The sequence below is a fragment of the Micropterus dolomieu genome, linkage group LG22 (genome assembly GCF_021292245.1).
Source record: "Micropterus dolomieu isolate WLL.071019.BEF.003 ecotype Adirondacks linkage group LG22, ASM2129224v1, whole genome shotgun sequence".
NCBI classification, from domain to species: Eukaryota; Metazoa; Chordata; class Actinopteri; order Centrarchiformes; family Centrarchidae; genus Micropterus; species Micropterus dolomieu.
In genome coordinates this window covers 12,374,705-12,399,750 of record NC_060171.1, presented here as the reverse complement: position 1 = coordinate 12,399,750, position 25,046 = coordinate 12,374,705, and the positions used below count along the sequence as shown (strand labels likewise).

Here is a 25,046-nt window from a genome sequence, read left to right as displayed (position 1 = left end):
AGGAGTCATGGGAGAAAGTCATGTGGTCAGATGAGACCAAAATAGAACTTTTTGGTCATTATTCCACTAACCGTGTTTGGAGGAAGAAGAATGATGAGTACCATCCCAAGAACACCATCCCTACTGTGAAGCATGGGGGTGGTAGCGTCATGCTTTGGGGGTGTTTTTCTGCACATGGGACAGGGCGACTGCACTGTATTAAGGAGAGGATGACCGGGGCCATGTATTGCGAGATTTTGGGGAACAACCTCCTTCCCTCAGTTAGAGCATAGAAGATGGGTCGAGGCTGGGTCTTCCAACATGACAATGACCCGAAGCACACAGCCAGGATAACCAAGGAGTGGCTCTGTAAGAAACATATCAAGGTTCTGGCGTGGCCTAGCCAGTCTCCAGACCTAAACCCAATAGAGAATCTTTGGAGGGAGCTCAAACTCCGTGTTTCTCAGCGACAGCCAAGAAACCTGACTGATCTAGAGAAGATCTGTGTGGAGGAGTGGGCCAAAATCCCTCCTGCAGTGTGTGCAATCCTGGTGAAAAACTACAGGAAACGTTTGACCTCTGTAATTGCGAACAAAGGCTACTGTACCAAATATTAACATTGATTTTCTCAGGTGTTCAAATACTTATTTGCAACTGTATCATACAAATAAATAGTTAAAAAATCATACATTGTGGTTTCTGGATTATTTTTTTTTATTTTTTATTTTTAGATTATGTCTCTCACAGTGGACATGAACCTACGATGACAATTTCAGACCCCTCCATGATTTCTAAGTGGGAGAACTTGCAAAATAACAGGGTGTTCAAATACTTATTTTCCTCACTGTACATGACAAATAAAAGCACCAAAAGAAAATTAAAAATTGACTACAACAATTATTTTATTATGAAAATGGGTCAAGTAAAAATGGGTAAAGTAGATTAGTTTTCTGACGATCCACTAATCGATTAATTATTTCAGCTCTAATCTCATTTATCCTAACCATAGATCTATTACTAGGATCAGATTCCTGTTTTCTAAACAGCTGATATCATCTTTTGGAGGAAGCTCTATATATTGTTTCCTTAGTTTGTAAAGCACTGTTGGACACAGTGTTCATTTTGACAGAAAACGAAAGAGTTTGTCGGACTGACCTGCAACACCACAGTCTGATGTCACTGTGGTGGTAGATCTTCTACATATTGTTTGGTTGGAGCTGTTGACAACTCGAGCCTGGGAACTGACTTTTGTTTAAATCATGTTTGAAGCAGAAGATATTTTTCAACACTAATGTCTGGTTCTCTTTACTGTCACGATTTGTCTTTCTTGTTTGCTGATTCTTGGGAAAAACACTAAAGTCCTGGAAGGATGTAAGTTTCAAACTAGTGTGAATTCACTGAAGAGGTTGTGCTAGCAGTTTTTTTGTTGTGCATTGAAGGTTATATTTGATCTTTTTAATTATATTTTCTTATTGTGTTTTGTACTTTATTATTTGTTATAAGACACTGGGTGTGGTTTGGAGTGGACTTTAGTATGTTGCATGCATTGATCTCTTTGTTTCTTTGTTTGCTCTTTGTGTGTGTTGCTGCAGCATATAAAAATATTGCAAACAGCATGAGTTCTTATATCCTTTGTTTGGTCATAGTCCATTAGTTATCTCCCAAGCACTGACAGGAATACATTAAGCATCAGATCATTAAAGTAAAGTGAAATGTACCTGAGCATTCTGCATGCCCTTTTGTATTTGCACATGTTAGGAGAGCTTTTTGTGTCTGTCAGCACACAGCCGTCTGGTTTGATTCAGTGTGGTAAGTGTGCATGTGATTGGTAATGACTGCTTGTGTGGTCAATACAGTGCCAGAAAAAAAGGCTTAGTTATGCAGTAAAGGTCATGATTGAATATCACCCTCTATCTGATCGCCTTTAGTGCCGCAGCCGCCGACCATAACTCACCAGTCCCCCAAGGATTACATCATCGACCCACGAGAGAACATTATAATCCACTGCGAGGCGAAGGGGAAGCCTCATCCCAGGTAGGAATCTGTGAAGTGTGATTTTGCATTCATAATGCTGTTACAAATTTTCATTTAAAACCCTCAGCTGACAGCAGTTCTCCAGAAAATTCTGTTTAAAAGCTGATGAGTAAAGTTCTGGTTTATTCAAACTTTATAATAAGTAAAGATGATATTAATTCCTGCACATGATGCCCTTCCCAGAGGCTGATTTTAGCTAATGCTTTGAATCTTTTACCATTATGCCATCCTCTTTCCTTATCTGTCAGTGTAACACCTAATTCAATTGCTAGCACGAATAATGCATGCACACACACATTTGTACTTGTATACCTGTGAGGACCATCACTGTTAACATTTTAACCTTAACTTTACTCTAACATAACCTTATATTACCCTCAGAAAAAAAGGATGTTTAGATATTTGGAAATTAAATTCAGTTTAAATCTTGAATTCAAGAATTTCTCTATAGCATTAGATCCATCCATCCATCCATCCATCCATCCATTGTCAACCGTTTATCCTGTGTACAGGGTCGCGGGGGGCTGGAGCCTATCCCAGCTGACATTGGGCGAAAGGCGGGGTACACCCTGGACAGGTCGCCAGTCCATAAGAAATTAAACAAATCAAAGTTAGAATCACAGTTAAAGTAAAGGGAAAAACATCCTTAGGCATTATTTGTTTAATAGTAAAAAGAAAACTCAGCTAATCTTCTTCATTGGGACTGTGTGGGATCAGATTTGATTGGCATTGATCCAATTGTTTCTAAACTGATTGGTGCAAAGAAATATGTGATATCACCTTTCGGTAGCCAAACTCTGCCCACCTCAAACAGCTGAGAAGAGCAGTGAGAAAAACACAGATACAAACATTTCTCATGTGGAATAACCAAGACAGTTTGAACTTTGTCATAAAATGATGTGTTCATGTACGACCCCTTTACTTATTGTAAGAAGCTGATGGAGAGAAAAGGTAATTATATTTCTTTTTTCCAGTTAAAATGTTACACAGATGTTTTTTGAGTGAAGATGGACCATAATGTCAAATGTTCTGACTCTCTGTGCTATTCTAACCAGTTAAGATGTGTCTAATCTTTTCTCAGTACCTCCTTAAGCCTAGCCCTGTATCATAATACAGTGTGGTGGCTGTACTCTTCACCAGATTAAGATAACCCAATTTGTCATCAGTGGATATTAGCTACACTGTTATGATACCGACCTGTTTTGTTACCCTCAGTTTCTCCTGGACGAGAAATGGGACCCACTTTGACATCGACCAGGACCCCAACGTGACCATGAGGCCCCACTCTGGGACCCTGGTGGTGGACATCAGCAGAGCGAAGGTTGAAAATTACGAGTGTGTGTACCAGTGCACAGCAAGGAACAAACACGGAACTGCTGTTTCAAACAACATAGTCGTACAACAGTCCAGTAAGTGCAGTGCAGTCTGTCATTTCTAGCATTTAATTGTTCTTGTCTTCCATTTTCTTAATGTCATGCATAGCTCACATGTTTCTCACATCATTCTTTTTTTTCCGTTTCAAACAATTAAGTAGCATTTTCCATCTTAAGAACACTCCTGAAAGGTAAAGGTTGCACGTGGAAAGCGGCCTGTTTTACTTTGTAGGATGTTACAGTAGACAGAGAAAATATCCCTTTGTATCTCTCCTTTAGCTTATTGTTATTCAGTTAGGCATCATCCCTCTCATGTTGCCTCGTCACCTCTGTCATCATGCCTGCGACAGTCCATTAGCAACCTATATTTCATGTCAAATTATGGGACTCCTCATCCACTGATGTGTGTATCATTCTCCAACCGATCCAGGGTCCCCCTTGTGGTCAAAGGAGAAAATCAAGCCAATCGTTGTTAGGGAGGGCGTGTCCTTGGTGCTGCCATGTCGACCCCCTGCTGGCCTGCCTCCACCCATCATATTCTGGATGGACAATTGTAAGCACTTCAGTCATGGAAGATAATGTTTCAGCTGCATACATGAACACATTATAACACACTGTAGGCGACACTGTGGATTATATGTACTTGTGGCAAATGCATGTGTTCAACTGTTTGCGACCATTATATGTCCTTTTAATGGCAGAGAACTCGAGGTTTATGGGAAATGTGGTCTTAATGTTGAGAAATACAAGCACTTTGCCACTGCAATTCTTTAGATGCTACTAACAGTCTCACCTTGGTCCTGTATATTTAATGTAATTACACTAAGTATCACACTCAATTAGGTAATTATTACTTCATTCATGTGTTGATTTTCAAGGGTCAGTTCATCCCAATTTTCATTAATTTTCTCTCTTACCTATGGTAGTATATAGCTATGCAGACAATTTTGGTTTAGTTGACAGAAGAATCTTACCACAAGATCAAGTTTTAGTTTAATTAGTCAGGTTGTTAGATTTTGAAATATCTCTCTCTGAGATGTATGCGTCCACCCACAGCGATGGCATTTAATTTGTTGTTCTGAATTACGTTAAAAAACATCAAGCATCTCCTTCCAGAAACTGGCTCGCAGTTACTTTGGATAATCCACCGAACACACAATTGGGACTATTTCTTTGGTAGAAAGACGTTCCAATAAAAACTTAACTACACATATTTGAGTAATTTGAATGAATTTACTCTTTAAAAAAGGTCACACAAATATTTAATTTGCTATACATTTCAGACTTCCAAAGGCTGCCTCAGAGCAGCAGGGTGTCCCAGTCCCTGAACGGAGACCTTTACTTTTCAAATGTACTCCAAGAGGATTCCAGGAACGACTACATCTGCTACGCCCGCTTCCCATACACACAAACCATCCAGCAGAAACAACCCATCACCGTCAAGGTCCTCAGCAGTAAGTCTGAGAGCGCGTGTGTGTGTGTGTGTGTGTGTGTGTGTGTGTAATGTGTAATGAGCTAGCATGATTGAGACGACTAGAGTCTGAGTTTGTGTGTAATGTGTGTCCACATTATTCATTTGCATTAGTATGTTCCAGCATGACTGTGTAGGAGGGAAACAGCAGTTTCTATCTCTGATCCCATCCTGAGAGATGCCAGTGGTCGTCATCCCACTGAAAAGACATATTGTCAGAGCTGCAGCAGCAGATCTGCCAGGCAGACGTGCGTTTTATTACTTCTGTGAGACCTTCTGTATACGCACTCTCCACAAAGACTAGGCTCACTCAGTCTAGCATTTTGCAGTTGACATGTTGGCAGGCTGTTCGCACAAGAATTCCTATTACGATCATTCCTCATGTCTGACTTTTGAGTCATTGCAAGTTTTGTTTTGGCAGCTTTTAATTCTAAACACTCTCATGTTAAGTTGTGGGGTTTTTTTGTGCCTGATGATGTCAACTTGTGGCGTGTTTGATTTTTCTGTTGTGTTACAGTGGATGCAATCAATGACACAGTGGCAGCTTTTTACAATGACACAGATTTATTTAGTGGTGAGTTTTGGCACCCCCTAGTGTTTACCCCCTCAACCTAGAGCTCCGAACTCTAGCTTTTACCCACTATCACTAACCCTTCAACCCTACAACCCAAGGCTTTTTACAATTTCTCTGATGTCTTTAGGGGTGAGATCTGGCACCCCCTAGTGTTTACCCCCAAACTCTGTTACCCACTAACACTAACCCCTAAATCCAAGAGTACAAGTTAAATCTCTATCCCTCTGTCACTCCTACTTAATCCAATCAAAACCCTTTTGAAAACTATTAATTTCCTCCTGAATTGCTTGTACTAGCACTGCATGATTATTCCAGTATCAACTGAGGTGTGTAATTTGGACATGTAACAACATCTGTACAGTCTTGAGCTTTGCAAACAAAAGTACATTTTAATTAAAGAAATAAAGTAATTAGGTAATCATCTAAACATATTAAAAATGTAATCTGGTTGGTGATAAACAATTAATTTGATTCTAACACAACTCCTTAAAGTAGAAATGAAATCTTCGTTTTCAAATTCACTCTTTCCTTGCTGCCCATAATCTCACCAATCATTTTCCTCTCACTTCATTTCTCATTGCTCAGAAGATCATTGGTCTGTCTCTTTGTCTGAGCAATACCACACATCGCTAACCTGAAACATGTGAGCAGTTTGATTTTCATCAAATTGCTCACATGCCATGGTGTTAACTTTTCATCAATACCGTCATTACAAACATATAGTCAGATTATTTTTATTATTACCGTAGTATGTCAGAGTATTTCTTTACTAGTTCAGTAGCAGAAAGCAGATCTTCATGTCTCTTAATTCTCAATTCTATATTAGCTTCATTTTAGTCTTTATTATAACCCCAGAGGGCAATAAATTGGCAATAAACACCAACAGAAAGCAGTGCAATGAAACACAACATGGCTATAAAATTTACGTATAACCATAAAATGTAAGAATTGTGGCCTGTAATGAAGTGACTTAATGCCCATGCATTGCAGACCCATTGTAGAAGAGAGGTTTTATTATACCACAGCGAAGAAAGGATCGTGAATGTGAAAGGCTCGGTTCAGGGCTGGATCTTCACTCGGTGTGTTATGGACTTATGCAGAATAAATGGTAATAGTTTTCTTTGTGAATCTGTGTGTGTGTGTAACTATAGAAGACCCAGCAGATGAGAGAAAGCCAAACTTCCTTATCCCTTCTGGCCCCTCCAGCTCCAAGATAGTGTTGAGAGGACAGGTGCTGGAAATGGAGTGCATTGCCGAAGGATTGTAAGTCAAAAATAATCGGCCATTATTTCAATCTTTAAAGCCTCAAGTGCTCGCCTGGTCGTGTGTCATCATCACTCTTTGTCTTCCCCTCTCTCTCTCACTTTGACTCCAGGCCCACCCCTGAAATCTCCTGGACCAAAGTGAGCGGCGATCTCCCAGCCAAACGCACGTCTTTCCTGCACTACGACAGGACCCTGCGTATTGTGAACGTTTCAGAATCAGACGCAGGAGATTACCGCTGCACCGCCAGAAATATGCTCGGCTCGGTGCACCACACCATCCACGTCACGGTCAAAGGTCTGTCTGTGATGAGACGCACAGTATCCCATCAGGCCATTCGCTCACCATGTGGCGACACAGTCACTCCTTCTTTCTGTCTCTCCATTCTCCCTCCATCTCATAATTGATTCATGCACAGATGCCAACCGGGCAGTGTGTTCAGTGATTAATTCTCCAGCCTTCTGCTGCGTTCTGTTCTATTTTCAGCTGCTCCATATTGGATCAGGGGCCCTCCCAGCAATCTTGTTCTAGCTCCAGGAGAGAACGGTTCGCTGACCTGCAGGGCCAGTGGCACGCCCAAGCCCTCCATCACCTGGGCTATGAATGGCATCCCCATAGAGAGTGAGTGCAACCTGTTTCCTTGACTTAAACTTACTGTGCTCAGAAAATAAATTTACCTGTCCTCATGGCCTTTTTCCATTTTTCATAAAAGCTGAACATTGATTAGTTTCATTATTTGAGACAGGATCTCTATGGGGTTGATGATTGATATTTATGATACCGATTCCTAGGGTAGGCAATTTATTTTAGAAGTATTTGTTCTTATTTTTTTATCCGGTATATGTGACTCTAGCAGGACTGTAAATAGCATGGCCAATCATTTCATTAGGCCTAAATGAAATAATTAGCTGGCCTGCCTGCCTACCTGCTCGCACTCTGCTCATACAGTCATATTCATGAAAATGTGTTTTGGGGGACTGGCTTTGGAGGGAGGCCTGAAGGGAGGGGGTGGGATTTTTCAGTTGGATGTTTTCAAAATCTAGCTGTCTCTTGCCTCAACATGTCGATTTTACACTGTCACTTTTGTAAACAAGCAAGATACAACAAGTTAAATTAGTCATTCATCCAGAATTCAAACAACCAGAGTTACATCTGTTCCCCCTGTCACCCATCAACAGATTCTCCCAAGGATCTGAGCAGAAAGGTGGAGGACGACACCATCATCTTCACTGATGTGCAGACTGGATCCAGCGCCGTCTACCAGTGCAATGTCTCCAATGACTACGGGTACCTCCTGTCCAACGCCTTCGTCAATGTGCTCTGTAAGTTCATCGATTTGTATTAGAATGCTGTTTTCCTTCTACATTGATTTCTGGACTGCAATAACATGGCAATAATTGCTGCTTCCTCTGCAGCGGAGCCGCCCAGAGTGCTGACACAAGCCAACAAAGTCTACCAGATCATCAGAAGTCACCAGGCCCTGTTGGACTGTGCTTCCTTTGGTTCACCCATCCCTAAAATTACATGGTGAGTTAATGAAGTTCTAACAGATGCAAGTGTTGCATTATATTTCTTCAAAAGCTCAAAGTGGCTGCCTTTCTGTCTCAGGTTCAAGGACAGCCGGTCCAGCACCCTGGATGGAGAGCCTTACATCCTTCATGACAATGGGACTTTAGAGATTCCCATAGCTCAAGCCCACAATAGTGGCAAATACACCTGCGTGGCCAGGAACACACTGGGCATCTATGAGAATCACGTCTACCTGGAGGTCAAAGGTGAGAGTGTTTCCACCCTGAAGATCCTATTATTAGAAGCCAGGGAGGGCATACAGCTAGCTAATAACTCACATAGTGCTATTACAGTCTGATGTTTGTGATAAAAGCTAGTACAATTTTGGCATTAAAGTATCCAATATTTCTGTTTACTGTTACCCAAAAAGTCCAGAGTAGACTTTATTTGCAATCAAAGGGTGACATATCTGCTGACACGCTTTGACACAAAGCCTTGGTCAGAGCATCCACAGAAATAAATGGCTCATTTTGTTATTTCATCAAATACTGGCATGTTTGAATGTTAGTCACAAAATAAGTTGTTTTTACAACATAATTTTGTAAAATAAGTTGTTTTTACAACATTATTTTGGTGTAAATTTTACGGTAATCAGCATTTTAAGTATTTCATGAAAATAATAATTGCAGCCTAATATTAACCCTTGAAGTCAAGCCCTATTCCAGACACATGGTTTTATAAAATATTTGTTCACACTGATGAGACTTATTGTTTTTTTGAGTCTTTAATTACTTTTCTAAAAAACCTTTCTTCTCCCCCGTCCATCAGAGCCCACCCGAATCCTGAAGCAGCCGGATCACAAAGTAGTCCTGAGGGGCAGGTCTGTGGTGTTTGAGTGTACGGTGAAACACGACCCCTCACTCATCCCCACCATGACCTGGCTCAAAGACGATGGAGAGCTGCCTGATGATGAGAGGTCAGAGCTGTCTGCAGATGTCTAACCTGTGTTTACTGTCTCTCTGCAGTAGTTGTAATAGTTCTAGCCAGTATCAAATTAGCAATCTTACCTTTAATGAAATTGTACTGTTACGCATAGTGGTGCATGTTTGTGTCTGTTTCTTTACTAATATGGCATTCTTGTCCTGGCTTGAATGCTTATTCTTAACTTGACTGGGGGGAAAAAAAGTGAAATATCTCTTTGTATGAATGTTTACAGATTAATCGTAGACTCAGACAGCCTCACCATCACTGATGTGACAGAGAACGATGCGGGGGAGTACACCTGCATCATGAACACCACACTGGACCATGATTCAGCCCGCGCTGTGCTCACTGTTGTTGGTATGTTCAGCTTTGCAGAAGCTCAATTTCACTGACTCACAAAACAAACTCACAAATTATTAAAGTGTTACCTCTCTCCGTCTCTGGGCTTCCCAGAGAAGTGAATCTGTCCAGTAACTTACACAACAGATTGCCTTTCAGCTTTTCAAGGTTAATTGCCTGAGAGTTTACTTAAGAGGGTCGGAGCGGATTTAGTCAGCTATCGTGTCAGCAGCATGAATATTTGATTGTTGCCTTCTTAGCGAGCCAGATAATCTTCTCTGTTGTCTTATGGCTGACTGACCACTAAACTCCCTATTTCACTCCTGCCCTCCCACCTGGTAGAGGCCATGCCAACACCTGCTGTTGTCTACGGTAAACTTGCAGCACACGTGGGCACCCAGATGTGCTCTGCTGACATGAGCTTGTTTGTTGTGACAATCAGAGCATTTTCAGTTTATTCTTGTCATTTTGATTTACCAGCATTTATTTGTTGTGTTTGTAAGGTGTTTTTTTTCATGTGCATTTCTTCTAAATAAATAGTATATTTTTCCATTTTGGCAAAACTCCATAAAGTTTGACTGAATTAAACCACCGATGCAAACTTTAAACTTTTAGTAGAAGGGGGAAGCAATTTCCACTCACACTTGAATGCAAAGATCATTTGTAAAGCACAATCTTTTCAAATGCACCATTTCCTCATCACTCATTTATTCCAAGCATGCATTCCACTTTATCATTACAATTCCAAAACATGAGCTTCAGTTTAACCTCTCCATTGAGCTCCAGACTTTTATTTCATGCAGAGTTGTTAAGGAAGATGCTCAGCTGAGCATCAGTCGTTTCATATGCATGATGCAGTGTCTGCATGTGTATTGTAGGGCAAGTAACATCATCAAAAGGGACATGTAAAGAAATGGAGGAGTTACTAAGGTGTGCTTGGTTAACCCAACATAATGTATGTAAGCAGATATCCTCTTTTGTTTTTGCTTCATCTTCTCGTGGCATGAACCCTTTATATTCTGTAACGGTAACTGTGTGTTGATGCTGCTGCCTGTGCTGTATCTCTGCCAGAGCGACCCGACCCCCCAACTGACCTAGAGCTGACTGACCACAAAAAGAGGAGTGTTCAGCTCACTTGGACTCCAGGGGATGAACACAACAGTCCTATTCAGAGTATGTCTTAAGTGTGTGTGTGTGTGTGTGTGTGTGTGTGTGTGTGTGTGTGTGTGCGCGCTTGTGTGTATGAGGGCATATGTATCTGTGTCAGTTTGGTTTTCTTTCTGTTTGTGATTTATGTGTTCATGCACCTTACACAAGCTGTTTGTGCTATTACGATAAGTGAAGCCGACACACGTTTTATTATATCTTCTAATGGAAAGCCTGCATTAAAAACTTGAGGTGTGTCGTTTGGAAAAAGTGGGCATTTAAGAGGCAGGGGGGGTCTTAGTTAAAGATGCTTTTAAGCTGCATAATAGGGACTAGAAGTCGGGATATCTTGGCCTTTGCTGTTTTGATTTTGACATTTAATAAGAAATCTGTTTCTAATGATTCTCCCAACATTATGGACGTGCAAAACTTAATTGCTGAAGTATTATGTTTTTGGCGTTTAGCTGGCTCTCCCTAGCAGCAATTCCAGATAAGTGACACAACACTTAAGTTTCCATAATTATCAATCAACCAAAATAATAAAGTCTGCAAGGTCAGTGGAGAAAAAAAAAGAGTTAAAAATCTGTCTTTTGTAGTTTCTTAGTTTGTAGTTTCTTCAATGACAGACGACAGCAACTGAGGTCAGCTGGAAATTATTGGTTACAGTAGTGTCCAATAGTGACATGTTTTAACAGCGTGAAAAAAAAACACCCATAGAAATGTCCTAAACCAATTCTGCAGCATAATCTTCCTCTCCAGTCTATTAGTTTGCTGCAAACACATAATTTTGTGAAACATAGTTAAATCCACCATTGCCTTGAAGCTTCAAAGCACTGACGAAGTAGCATATTTATATAAATTTTAACAACACTTTTTTAAAAAACTAAAAAACAACCTTGAGGGCATTCATTCCAGTTATGCAAATCAACTGTCAGGCAGTGTATAAAGTGTTTTGTTATGTACAATACTTTTCTTTTTTCTATCTAAACAGAATTTCTGATCCAGTATGAAGACTCACTGCACCACCGAGGTCACTGGCACAATCTTACCGAGGTCCCTGGAACCAAGACGACAGCTCACCTCAAACTGTCACCCTACGTCCACTACACCTTCAGAGTTCTGGCCCTCAATGCCGTCAATTTCAGCCGCCCCAGCTTCCCCTCCAGGGTGTTCAAGACAGAACCTGCAGGTACAGACTTAGCAGCCTCAGCTCTTTGATTTACGTGTGTAAATGTGTATTCACATTTTAATAATAGATAAATAATCAACAAATAAGCTGATATGTTCTAAATGCAATTTTTTATAACTGTGAACATTTTAAAGTAAGATAGTTTATGCATCAGCTTTTGTTTAATGGGTCATTTCGGAAACAAATCAGCATGTTAATCAGTGAAAGGTTTTCCTTGGGATGATGTTTCATTTTGTCTTTATTGTTATATTTTTAGCTCCAGACGAGAACCCAACAGGTGTCCAGGGATTTGGAACAGAACATGATAATCTTGTAATCTCATGGAAGGTAATAAAGTTGTATAAGGCTATCTTTTCTAATACTAAAGCATTTACTGTTGTCCATGGAGTACCATGAAACATAAGAGTGTCCTTGCACTGTGAAGCACGGTTTTGTTATTGTCCCATCTGATGAGGTTTCCTTTGTTCTTACTTTTCTCTCTTTACTATGATCCATCAAAACCATATTCATCATAGTGTACATTCAGTGTTTTTCTGAAAAAGGTGAAGTAATAAAAATCATGTTAACATTGAACATTTTCTCCTCTGCAGCCACTGTCAGGCCTCCAGTCTAATGGTCCCGGGCTTCACTATAAAGTGATGTGGAGGCAGAAGACGGCAAACAGTGAATGGAACACAGTGACCGTGGCTAACAACTCTAAGTTTGTTGTGTCTGGAACGCCCACATTTGTTCCTTATGAGCTAAAAGTTCAGGCTGTGAACGACTACGGAGAAGGACCTGAGCCTGCTATTGCCCACGGCCACTCAGGAGAGGACTGTGAGTTAGACTGAGTCTTATAGACCCTTAAAAAATGTTCTGTTAGATCTAGGGCGATGCATTCGGCTGTGTAACCCATAACCTTTTATGTGCATAAAATGCACAAACATAAAATGTATTAAAAAATCAGCATGTTTCCTTGAGTTTAGCTGTTGTTGTGTTCTTCGTTTATTGTACAGTGCCAGTAGCAGCTCCAGAGAATGTGCAGGCCATGGTGCTGAACAGCACTCTGGCAGAGGTACACTGGGATCCTGTGCCCTCTAAATTAATACGAGGACATCTTAAAGGATTTAAGGTACAGTACAAAAGTCCACACAGTGTAACATGTACACCAATCTCATAAAGCACAATACACCCTTAACACTTACGGTATACAAACTGTGTCTTGTAGGTATACTACTGGAGAGAGCACAGCCTCCACAACCACAACCCTCATCATGTGGAGAATAAGATCCTGACCTTCAGTGGGAACCACAGCCACGGCATGCTGCCTGGTCTGCACCCCTTCAGTCTCTACTCTTTCAATGTCAGGGTTTTTAACGGCAAAGGAGAGGGTCCCCACAGCCCCACCCAGCAGTTTGAGACACCAGAAGGAGGTAGGAGAAGGAAAAACTCTTGCTTTATTTTTTTGTCTGTTGTATTATATCACAAATGAGAACAATACTTTATTTGTGCTGTAATTAAGTAAAGGTGCTAATTGGAACAGGCCACTGGCCTAGATGTCATATTATGAATGGTTGAAAAATACAGAATGCCAATTTTCCATGTATACCTGAAATCTGTTGGTGATGTAAAGAAAAAATAAAAATGAATATACTGATATATTCAGAAGGCTGACACTTTAGCCTTGTCTTCTCAATTGAAAAACTTGATAGTGAAAAATAAATATGCTTATATAATAGCTGATGTTGGAAAGTGGACAAGTAAATTCAGTTTTAAACTCCAGCTGATGTTCAGTTATTAATACAATAAAGGTGCTGTTGTTTGATATATATATTTGTTAGTGCTGGCTATAATCCAAATTGGGGGATTCAGGGATAAAAGTTACCTTGAACCCTTCAGACATGTTTGAACACATATACAAATACTCTGCTAGGATTATTAATTTGTGTTTTTCCACACACAAAAATCAACAACATAATATATAAATATTAAATCCACATCTTTTTCAAGTAGCTTCAGATTTTAAGTAACCTCATCACACTTGTGTAAGTAAAAAAGGTTTGAACTCTGGACATACATCATTCTGCAAACGTTTCATGATTTATGTGTTTTCTGCAGTGCCGGGGGCTCCTACTTCCCTGCAAGTCACCAACTTCAACCTGGACTCTCTAACCCTTGAATGGAGTCCTCCTCATGTCCGCAATGGACGCATCACTGGCTACACCCTCAAATATCAGCCAGGTGAGGCTTTTTTAAGACCACAACTGAGCTTTTGTATCTTTACTTAATTAATGTCACCTTCCTTCATGTAGTTTGTAGTTTTGTATGTCCTCCTTTTTCATGTCTGTACTGTCACCCTGTTCAGACTCAGATTATTTAAACAGAAATAAATAAAAATAAAGATTTGACATAACCTTAGAGCATTTCAAACAAGTTATTTTGTAAAATAAATAAAATTACAGCACAAATTAACAAATCAACTTTTGTCACTCTCGCCTTCTATTCCTGAACCCTACACCTCTGTGCTCCAAATGCTTTCATTTCCACCCTTCTCATCATTGACACTCCAACCCCATCTACGCCCCCCCCCCCCCCCCCCCCCCCCCCCCCCCCCCCCCCGCTTCATACCTCTATTCAACTTACCTCACGACTTCCCAATTTCCATCTCATTATTCTTGTCACCCATCCTCCACCCCTGTAGTCAATAACTCCTATGAGCTGGGCCCAGTGGAGGAGCTGGCCCTGGCCGCCAATGAGACCTCAGTCACTTTGTCCAACCTCAAGTACAGCACACGCTACAAGTTTTATTTGAATGCGAAAACAGTCAGGGGAGCAGGCCCAGCCATTTCTCAGGAAGCTGTCACCATCATGGACGAAGGTAAGTCAGCAAATGCATACAACTAAATAGTGTGCATGTTTATTCAACTAGAAAGTGAGACAAATATTTAAGGTGATTAATATGAATTATTTCCATAACTCAGAAGTGGATTCACATATGCCATTAATCAACAGGTCATATGTACAGTATGAAGTCATGCTAAATAAAAACCCATCACACAGCTCTTCAGTAAACTACACTCAGTACACACAACGTATTTGACTATTTTGACTTTTGTTTTTAGGGCTATTTAGGTTTCCCTTCTAATAAATGTAGCATTTTGTAGTTGTTGATGGTAATATGTTTTTGTAATCTTTAGTTTTTTTTTATCTATAAGTGACAGTACATTGATGGCCTGTATGAGGAAACCAGAATTAACCCCAGACGCTATCCTGATGAAGGCAAGATAGCCAATAATATAAGAATAAAGCAAGTGTGTCCATTGTCGATGGACTCACTCACAGTTACGCTCACACGGGTTTCCCCCTGCTGTGTATGCCCTCTCAAAGTTGAAAAACGTTCCTCCAAACACTGAAATGTTGTTTATTGTGAAGCATGGCATTCTGTTTATGTGTTTTCTGTAAAGTAGTGCAGAAACTAACTAGACAAAACAAGCAATTTGAAGATGTCACCTTGAATTGTGTGAAATTATGAAGCACATTTTTCACTATTTTCTGACACTTATATACACTTAATGATTAATCAATTGTCTGTCAAAGTGTTCAGGAAATAAATCAATAATAAAAATAATTGTTTGCTACAGCCTAACTGTCAGTCAAAAGTCAGAACTTTGTCATGTGTTTTGTGTATGTGAGATGTTCCTCATCGTGTCTACATTATTACAGTATAATGCACACTATCTCATAGCATTATCTTTTATTTTTAGTATTTTACATAGCATGAGTACATAAGCTTTTCATCCAAGTCCGAGTTTAGTGGAACATGAGTGTGATACAGTTGCATTGTTACACAAGGTGTAACATGACACAGCATGACCACATGAATGTCTTACTGTTACACAGATAGGGGGTGTCAGGGTCATCTCATAGTGACCCCTGTGCTCTTGTTTTTCTGTGTCCCATTTCTCTCTACAAGCTCTAATATCACAGCTTGACGGAGATGTGGGCACAGGTACCAGTGTCAAGACTGATTGATGATGATAGAACTGGTTTATAGATACAGCCAGTGGCTTCAAAACCCAATGCAAGCATGCAGTCCTCATCTTTTAGCAATTTCCTTGCGTCTGTATTTAATTCTGCGGCCCACCAGAATGCTCCGCTGAGTTCAAAGCTGGAGAAAGTTCAAAGCCACATAGATAAAGATGCTATGTGACGTGAGCCTTTTTAATGTCATGTGATAAAACTAGATGAGTCTTTCAAAGTGCTCAGCTGCTTATTTATATATTTTGACTGTGCCTTTGGCAACTGACCTCTTCTCACTTCTTCCATGGTGGCTGCTGGTGATGCTTTGTGCTGCATGGCAAGACTTTGCTTGGCATGCCAATGAACTGGGTGCACTGTGTATTATGACTTTGATGTCTGTGGTGTCTCTGCCTGGGGAAAGTGTTTGCGTCTCTTCTCTGTATGTGGTGCGGTGTTTACCTCTCTCCATGTTGTTTACAGGAAACACCCAAACCTCTCATCCCATTGCATGGTCTCCTCCACACCGTCCACCCCACAAGGGTACAGATACTGCTGTGACCTTAGTACACAACAAATTGATTTGTTATATGATCAGCTTTGTGTATTCTTTTGAGTGTTGAAATTGCTATTGTGTAAGGCTATGAGGGTCTACATTCAGTGATGCTAAGAGCTTTTTATGGAACTATAATTAAATCAAAGCAATTAATTGTCAGTTATTGGACTGTCTTTTTATAAACAGACCAGTCTTGATGGTTGTCTTTTCTCTTGTGTGCTCAGTGCGGCCTGTGAGTCCTTTTGGGAATGTTAGCTCCTCGGTTGGAGAGGACGGGGCCCTGATCAGTTGGGAGTACTGGGGCCCGGAGAAAAACGTTTATGTAGAATACATAGTAGAAAAAAGTAAGCAAAACAACACATTATTATTATTTCTGTCAGTTCCACACATAGATGGCAAGAGTCTCCTTCATTATTGACTTGTGCAGGTGAATAAAAATATTGGCAGTCACGTTGATGTTGGCTCCTACCAACGTTGACCCAGATGTGATAAACAAGGCTGTCTGTGATTGGATTGCTAATTACCCAGTCCTGTTATTGACTGGAGTTGCGTGCATTTCCTGTGACAGTCCCGCTAGAACTTAGGTATACAAACATCATAAAAAGCAGCACAAACATTCTTGTTATGCCAATTGATTTAGACTGAAGTGCTCTCCATTATTTTTATCCACCTGCAGTGAGGATGAAAAAGACTGTGTTGTTGTAGTATGGCTCTTTCACACCTACTGTTAGTAATTTATCCAATTAGGCAATATCTTAATCATGGATCCAAGTAATTTAGGAAATGTTATCAAAAACGTAATCTTGTGATCATCAGTCAAAAAATCCCATTTCATATTTAGCTCATCACCACATGCATAATTTATGATGGCCCAGAGAGATCAACGCACTGCAACTTAAAAAAACACATGCATATAGACTAAACAAAAGCAAATGAAAAAAGCTATTTGACAACACCTGCAGAATTTAGAAAAACAAAAAACAAGAGTTTATAGCCATGCTAGCGGTCAGAAAATTTTTAATTTTGACCAGATGGTGGTGCTAGTCAGTAGGATTCATCATCTGGGCACCTTGAATGTTTGTACAAAAAAACATTCAGGACAATAGATAGATATAGATTGTAGATATTTCCGTCTGGGTCTGGACCCAATGGCAGACTGACCGACTAACAGATTACTGCAAACGCTAAATACAACTAAAAACAAACAGTCACATCCAGAAACACTGCAAGTCTCACAGAACACATCAGAAATGAGTTACAAAACAGGTTTCCTGGGAACAATATATATAATGCGTTCATCACTTTTTATTATCCCCTGGAAACATATGTTGTCTTGGAGCTCATTTTCGTTGTGCAACTTGCAGCATTTCTATATGTGGTTGTTTTCTCATATTGCAGCATTCTTCATTTTTCTTAATGCTGCACATGTGCTGTCAATTTGGTGAAATTCTTCTCTTCATCTTCTTGCAGTGTATTGAGCTTTCCAGACCACTGTAATAATTCATTCATAGACTACAGTGGGTTTTTTTTAGAACTCCATAATCCCATAAAAAGACAGCATTGCCCATCCCATGTCAGTAGATTTTTTTTTTTCAGTAATTAGTTCCCATCTAGTCACAATCCTCTTGACCCGTTTGAAGTTGTGTTCGCTCCCTCAAACGTCCCTCTCTTCACAAACGTCCCTCCTGCAGGTGAAGGTGAAGAGGAGTGGCAGAAAGAGCTTGTGAACGGCTCTCAGAACATTATGCTGAAGGGCTTAAAGGGGGGCCTCTCCTATAGGGTGCGTTTGGTGGCCAAAGGTCACCACGACCAGCCGCTCCACCGCTCTGAGGAGCTGTTGGTCACGGTCCCAGGTGAGGCAGTTCCTAGGCGGTCACTTTCACCATGGTCCGGCCTAGCCTGGCCCTGTGTTGTGTATGGAATGTATAGTAGTTTGTGCCGTTGTGTTTTTATAATCCAGTCAAGCATGGGTTCAACAGATGTGTTGTGGTCGCTCTGTATGCCAGGCATGTACTGTAGTGATATAGAGACAGTGTGCATGATGTTGTGGTTGAAATTTGGTCAGTCCTGTAGATGTGGTAATTAGATGAAGTGGATATCATTCCCATATAAAAGTTTAATACATGTTTAGTGGTATAATATCCAACCTAATATCACCTAGTAAACCTGCGTGTACAGTATGTTTATTTGTGTGTAATCTGTGTGTGTCTGCGTGTATCTATGACTTGTCTGTGTGCACTTGTGAGAGAAAGACTGATTTCCTAAACTGTGTACTAATGTGGTTTCAACAGTCCGTTCAAGTCACCATTAGCCTAATGTAGGAGATTTCTAACTCGTCTAACATGAAAGTCTTTTTCAGTAACAGTAAGCAATCGTGATCAACTCATGAACTGAAATATCTAACAAGTAGATACTAAGAGAATGACTTGTTAAACGTGTTACATGTTTGTTTTAGCACATAATTACGAATATTTGTTTCTACTTTCCCTTCCCACTGGGAAAAGATCATCCAGTCATAAAAGTTAAGTCTTCCTCTCCTCCTCTGGACAGCTGTGGCGAGCAGACAGGTGGACATCGCCACTCAGGGATGGTTTATTGGCCTCATGTGTGCCATTGCTCTGCTCATCTTGATCCTCCTTATTATCTGCTTCATCCAGAGGAATAAGGGAGGGAAATACCCCGGTGAGTAGTAGCACATACACCACCTTGGACAAACTCATATATAAACCCGCATTTCAATGCTCTATTTGCCAACATTCAAATATGTTTCATATTTAAGATGGGATCTGAACATGGTTCAGGAATATTCGTTTGTTTTTGCACTGAAAGCAAATTAATCAGACGAAGATTCAAGCAGTGTATAGCTGCCACAATGATGAAAAGAATTGCTCGGTATATCATAACAAGAACAGCAAATTGTTCATTTTATACTGACACATATTTCTCATTAATACATGCTTATTTTGTTTTAACAAGACACTTGTTAAAACAAAATAACAACATAATCTTGTTATATTCTGAGACTTTCTTGTCAGTATATCTTGGGTGCATACAAAAAATGCTTGACATGTCTAATTAAAACAATAAACATTTCTCTTTAAAAGAATGAATCTATTATGAAATAAACAGAGAAGATTTCACTGAGATATGTTTGATTATTATGTATGTAGTAATAACAAAAAAAGTTATAACAAGAAAAATATCTTTTTATGTGTGATAATAAGAAACTGAGAAAATAATTTTTTTTTTTCTTATGGTAGCAGCAATAAGCTGTTGTAGCTTTTAGTCACTGTGAATAATGAGCTACTATGAACATGTGGAAAATAAAAACAACTTTAAACACTCTTCCATACTATATGCAATATTATACATACACCCTTGCGATTGTCGCTGTACTTTATAAGCTGGTTTGTCTAAAATGCTTCCTCTTTTCACACTAGTCAAAGAGAAGGAGGACGCACACACAGACCCAGAGTTTCAGCCCATGAAAGACGATGACTGTACCTTTGGGGAATACAGGTGAGAGAAAGTGCTCCGGTCTCTGGAGCCCCCAGAGTCTATTTTACCCATCAACCCCTGCCCCATCCCTGCTTTCCGCCCAGATCTGCTCTCTCTGGCTGGAGCTCTGCACTCCTCCCTCTTCTCAACCCTTACAGCTGACCAATAACTGACCCAGGATCACCAATAACAGAAATTGAAAACAAGAAGAAGAAGTGCCCCTCATCTGAACTTCTACCGCCGTGAAGCACAATATATATTTTTTTCTGGGTTCTGGGATGTCCTGGATGCTACTTGTATCTGACTCTATTGTGTGCGTATGACATTGTGGTGTCATTTGAGAAGCAGGGTTCTTCAGATTCAAGGGATTTAGGGTTTTGGGTGTTTTAAAACTTTAAATAAGACTGTCAGGAAAAAATATATAAGCTAGATTCATTTGCAAAACATCCTAAATCTAATCCCATTCCAACTAATAAGCTACTCATATACATCCTGTGTACAGTATATATAGTATTAACACTTTGCCTAGTGTATTGCTACTTACATACACAACCCTGATAGGATTGAAAATCAATGTAATGAGCATTCCTGCTAATTTACAGCAGTTATCCAGCTATGCTTGTTAACATCCCCTTTCTAGGCTGCTTCTTCAATCGCACGCAGAATAAAGAAAAACAAAGCACTTTACTTCTGTATAGCTAGCCTTTTTGAATTGTTTTTTATAAGTCAATTTATAAGATGGTCTTGCTTTTATATTTTATATTCCTTTTTGTATTATATTATGTATACATAAATCTGTTCTATGGATTTTATGCTGTGATAAATACATATCGGTATACAGTATATATATAATATGTGATATGCATGGTGTGAAGATCTCATATATGAAAAGTTGCTCCAGGCAATAATGTGATGAATGAAATTATTGTTCATATATAGATATACAGTATATAGATGCATATGGATCTTATATGAAATTATCAGCATGTTCGAGGGAAGCATCACTGAGTGTACAAGAGCTGGTTAATGCTGTTTATAAAAGACCAATAGCCATTCTTTAATAGTTATAATTTATAAAGGATAAGGCTGGTGATATTCTACATTTTTATTATTGTCGAGAAATTCTTTAAATAGACCAAAACCAGCAATGTGTTACTCTGTCCCTCAATACTTGCCGGCTTCTCCAATTCTGACCATGTTCATCGTAGTGAAGGAAACGTCTTCCTCTGCGATGTGGCTCATTCATTTGTTTTTAATTTTGGACAATAATGGACACTTTTGTACAATTTTGTACATGTTCATGGCATTTGTTGACAACAAGAAAAATGTAGAATATCATGAGAGACCTATTTACACTGAAAAGGAATTTCTCCAGTGGACAATGACTCAAAGACTACAGTAAATAATTAATCACAAGGCAAAGTGTACAAACATTATAGTGCCTTTGTGAGAGTATACTTTATATCCATGCTGTTTCATTCAAGTTCAGCTGGAATCTTACAGTATGTCAATAAAGGCATAACTTAACTCAACTCAGCTGTTCTTGTTTAACTGCAGGAGGGCATACTGTAAGTTCAGACTATACATGCACATGGCATATGTGCCTGTTAAAGTGCCACATGAGACGTGTGTCAAGTGCGTGCATAGTGTAATCATTCCTAGGAGTGGCTGTTGTGTTGTGTGGGATCTCAGCTGGATCTCCTCATCTGATCGCAGGAGTGTAGGTCTCAGGAAAGGTAAGGGTGATGATGGTGTGTGGGGGTGGGAGTTGAGAGTCATTGTTCTGTAAATCTAGCATGTGAGGAGGGTGAGTGTATAGTCGAGTCACCGTGGAGAAAAATGCTCGCTGGCCCAGGTTCTTTTCGCGGCTGTCATCAAGTTTAACATTTGGTCATAAAGCCTTCATCATGTCCAGTCCATAGACAAGTCGTTTAAGGCATTCATCTGTAGCTTTAGTGTGGTACTTTTATCCCTGAAAATGCTTTTGCTTACTTATTATCTATCCTGTTTAAATTCTAAAAACATTTCAGCATTATGAGGGCTTTGTGATCTTATATCATTAATGTTCAACTCATGTATGTGGAATGTTTTCGCTTATCTGATATCCAAAGAAAACTTTCTTTGCCGATTTTTCATGCATTTTGCAAACTTGTGATTATCACCATGCTTGCTTTGGGGGGGATGTTTGGCTGAAACCTTGCTTTCCAAGTTTTTTTCACATCATTGCGTTGGATTTTCTGTTTTTCATCACAACCTCTGTCTTGGGTGGGGAGGTGAGGGGGTGCATTTGTCAAACAACACATTTACCACTTCATATTTGGTTTCAGGGGGAATTTGAACAGGGTCTAATTGCTTGAGCTTTATTCCCCTGTTGCCTGATGGAAACCAACTAATCATTCATAGCTACCGTTTTTTAGACATGGAGCAAGCCAAATTCAAATTTGCTTCTTGTGCAGTGGGCAGGAATGTTCACTATTAAAGTGCATTATTAAAGTGAACATTCCTGTAAAGACTTTTTTAAATCTGGAAACCATTACCAATTAAACTTACAGTACATTGTGGTAAAAGTGACTATCTGCAGTTCAGGGCTCCATCTAAAAAAGTCATCGCTAATGTCCTTGTTGCATCTGTCACATCATCTCACCTGTAACACCTGCATGTTATTTTCTCCTTCAGTGACAATGAGGACCATAAACCATTAAAAGGGAGCCGCACGCCATCTAATGGGACAGTTAAGAGAGGCGACAGTGACGACAGTTTAGTTGACTACGGGGAAGGAGGAGACGGACAGTTCAACGAGGATGGCTCGTTTATCGGCCAGTATAGTGGAAAGAGTGTCAGCAGGGACACTGCTGAGGGCCATGAGAGCTCGGAGGCCCCATCCCCTATTAATGCCATGAACTCCTTGAACTCATTTGTGTAGCCATTCAGTCCTCACTGAACAGTGTGAGATGCTGCTCAATTCCCCACATCTCTTTTAGAGGGCTGTTCCAACATCGCATGGCTTTATGATCACATCCCCATCCCCAGTGGCACACATGAAATACAGACATCTCAAAGACATTTTTGTTTTCACTTGGAAATCTTTATGGAGAGGCTTGGAAACCTGTGGTTCATTGTATCTTAAGCAGCATTTAGGGAGAAAGTAGCTCAACCAGATATTTGATTTTAACAATGCATGAAATACCTGATATGACCTAAATCCATATATTAATTAACACTTTGATATTAACAAGTGTTGCATTCTTACCACGGATCTCTTATAGACTATGCAGTGCTCGTCTAAACTATTTGTTTTTGTCATTGGTTATCATACTATCATACTATGTTCATATAGCAATCAGTGTCTACAGTAAATTACTATTACTCCATGTATTTTTTTCCAACTCAGAAACTTGTACAGTAATCTGTATTTAAGAAATGTAATTTCCTCTTGTAATTCCATCACGCATTTATAGTGCACAAGGCAGATCATGTACAGTGTGTATATATATAAAGTGAATTTTCCGTAATCTGAATTTTAGGAGCAGCGCACGCAGCATGCTTGAGATTGCTGCATTGATACATCCTCATCTGTCACCACACTTTTGAATGATCCAACTGAACCTATTAAGGAGGAAGCTGCAATGCTGCATGGCTTGCGATATGACCTCATAACCTCTGCCCTGCATGTAACCCCCCTCTTACTGAGCTTGATCTGAAGGCCAGTGGGAAATACTGAGGGTATAACAGCTCGCCTCAGTCCCTGCAGTGGTCCTTCAGCAGGTAGTGCCTTTTCTTCAAAACAACGATTCACTTTTGAAGTCTCTTTCCAGAGTTCGGTAATGGAAAAGATAAGCTTAAGAAGACGAATATGTGGAGGGAGGAGTAATTAATAAACTCATGTCATCTTTTTCTTTTTTAATTGAAATCTCCCATTGCCTTGAAAAACAGGACTGGCTTTGATTCCTCCAAGAAGCTAAGCCCACCCACTTTGGATCAGACTAAAACATCAAACCCATGTCTGGTGCATATTCTGCAGTTATTATGTACAGTACCTGATTGTATTTCTGAAGTATATGAATGTATGGATATCTGTGTGTGTGTGTGTGTGTGTGTGTGTGTGTGTGTGTGTGTGTGTGTGTGTGTGTGTGTGTGCGCTGACACAATACATTATTCAATTCCTATTAGGCAAAATGTGTTCACTTGTACTAACTAAACTTGAGGGCCTTTGGATGGGATCAAGATTTCTTTTCTCTTAACTTGCATCAAGTTTTTTTTTTAAAAACGTGTAGAATATTTGTTGAAATTGTAAATACCTAAATTGATTGTACAGGGACAAGCAGCTTATAAGGCAGCCGAAGAGGCAATGTTGTGCATGATATGGTTTAACTTGTTGATAGGAACTGTATTGAATATAGAGTACTTGTAGAGAATATATATAAATATTCTTTTTTTTTCTTGCTGTGCACAGTGTACATTGTACTGTAACTAACTGGACAGAAAACTGCATATAAATTTGAATTCTGATTGTTTCCAGATTTGCTTGTCAGCGAGTAAAATAACTGGTATTGTACAACAACATGCAGGATATCGCGACAATATAATTTTATAATTTTAATATTATTCGCATTTGTATTGGTTCTACGCAGTCCCAATATACTGCCAAAACAATGCATTTTTCTGACAGTATTTCAAATGGTTTTGTATTTAAGAACAGATTTGTACTAACATATACTTTCCTTGTCTCTATTTAAGTTTCTCCTTTTAGTGCAAGTATGAAATTCAAGCTACTGGAAATATAATGAATGAATAAAAAGTTATCTGCTTTAATTTCCATTTTCAGACTCTTCACTCAAAACATCATTGCCCCCGAAATGAGTGATGCTCTGAATAGCGTTAGATTCAAAGAGTCATATAAACCCTGTTATTCAGTCTGTGCATTCTAGGTGCTACATAATGCTGCCAAAAATGGTTCATAACATAACAAAAATGATACTGCACAATAAACATGTGCCAGTTTAGTATTCTACCCTCCAGCCAGTTCTACAATCACAGAAATGAGAAATGAATAAAAAAAATTGCACCATTACAGCAACAACAAATACTGTGTGCTGTATGTTGTTGTGTTCATGGGCATGGGGCCTGTATGTGTG

At 39.7% G+C, this 25,046-nt stretch overlaps 1 protein-coding gene across 1 annotated transcript in view; it reads left to right on the top strand.

The window, feature by feature from the left end:
• Positions 1–24,723, top strand: part of LOC123962063 (neuronal cell adhesion molecule-like) — a 26,939-nt gene extending 2,216 nt beyond the window's left edge. The window contains exons 2-25 of the mRNA XM_046037960.1: positions 1,908–2,013; positions 3,229–3,422; positions 3,817–3,939; positions 4,670–4,840; positions 5,375–5,431; positions 6,583–6,694; positions 6,807–6,991; positions 7,181–7,315; positions 7,873–8,016; positions 8,110–8,221; positions 8,303–8,469; positions 9,032–9,179; positions 9,420–9,544; positions 10,598–10,699; positions 11,664–11,861; positions 12,118–12,188; positions 12,452–12,677; positions 12,857–12,972; positions 13,069–13,273; positions 13,959–14,081; positions 14,542–14,718; positions 18,964–19,095; positions 19,854–19,932; positions 22,588–24,723. Coding sequence (XP_045893916.1) covers positions 1,908–2,013; positions 3,229–3,422; positions 3,817–3,939; positions 4,670–4,840; positions 5,375–5,431; positions 6,583–6,694; positions 6,807–6,991; positions 7,181–7,315; positions 7,873–8,016; positions 8,110–8,221; positions 8,303–8,469; positions 9,032–9,179; positions 9,420–9,544; positions 10,598–10,699; positions 11,664–11,861; positions 12,118–12,188; positions 12,452–12,677; positions 12,857–12,972; positions 13,069–13,273; positions 13,959–14,081; positions 14,542–14,718; positions 18,964–19,095; positions 19,854–19,932; positions 22,588–22,834 — 3,455 coding nt within the window. The 3' untranslated portion in view covers positions 22,835–24,723. The remainder of the gene's footprint in view (positions 1–1,907; positions 2,014–3,228; positions 3,423–3,816; positions 3,940–4,669; positions 4,841–5,374; positions 5,432–6,582; positions 6,695–6,806; positions 6,992–7,180; positions 7,316–7,872; positions 8,017–8,109; positions 8,222–8,302; positions 8,470–9,031; positions 9,180–9,419; positions 9,545–10,597; positions 10,700–11,663; positions 11,862–12,117; positions 12,189–12,451; positions 12,678–12,856; positions 12,973–13,068; positions 13,274–13,958; positions 14,082–14,541; positions 14,719–18,963; positions 19,096–19,853; positions 19,933–22,587) is intronic.
• The last annotated feature ends 323 nt before the right edge of the window (positions 24,724–25,046 follow it).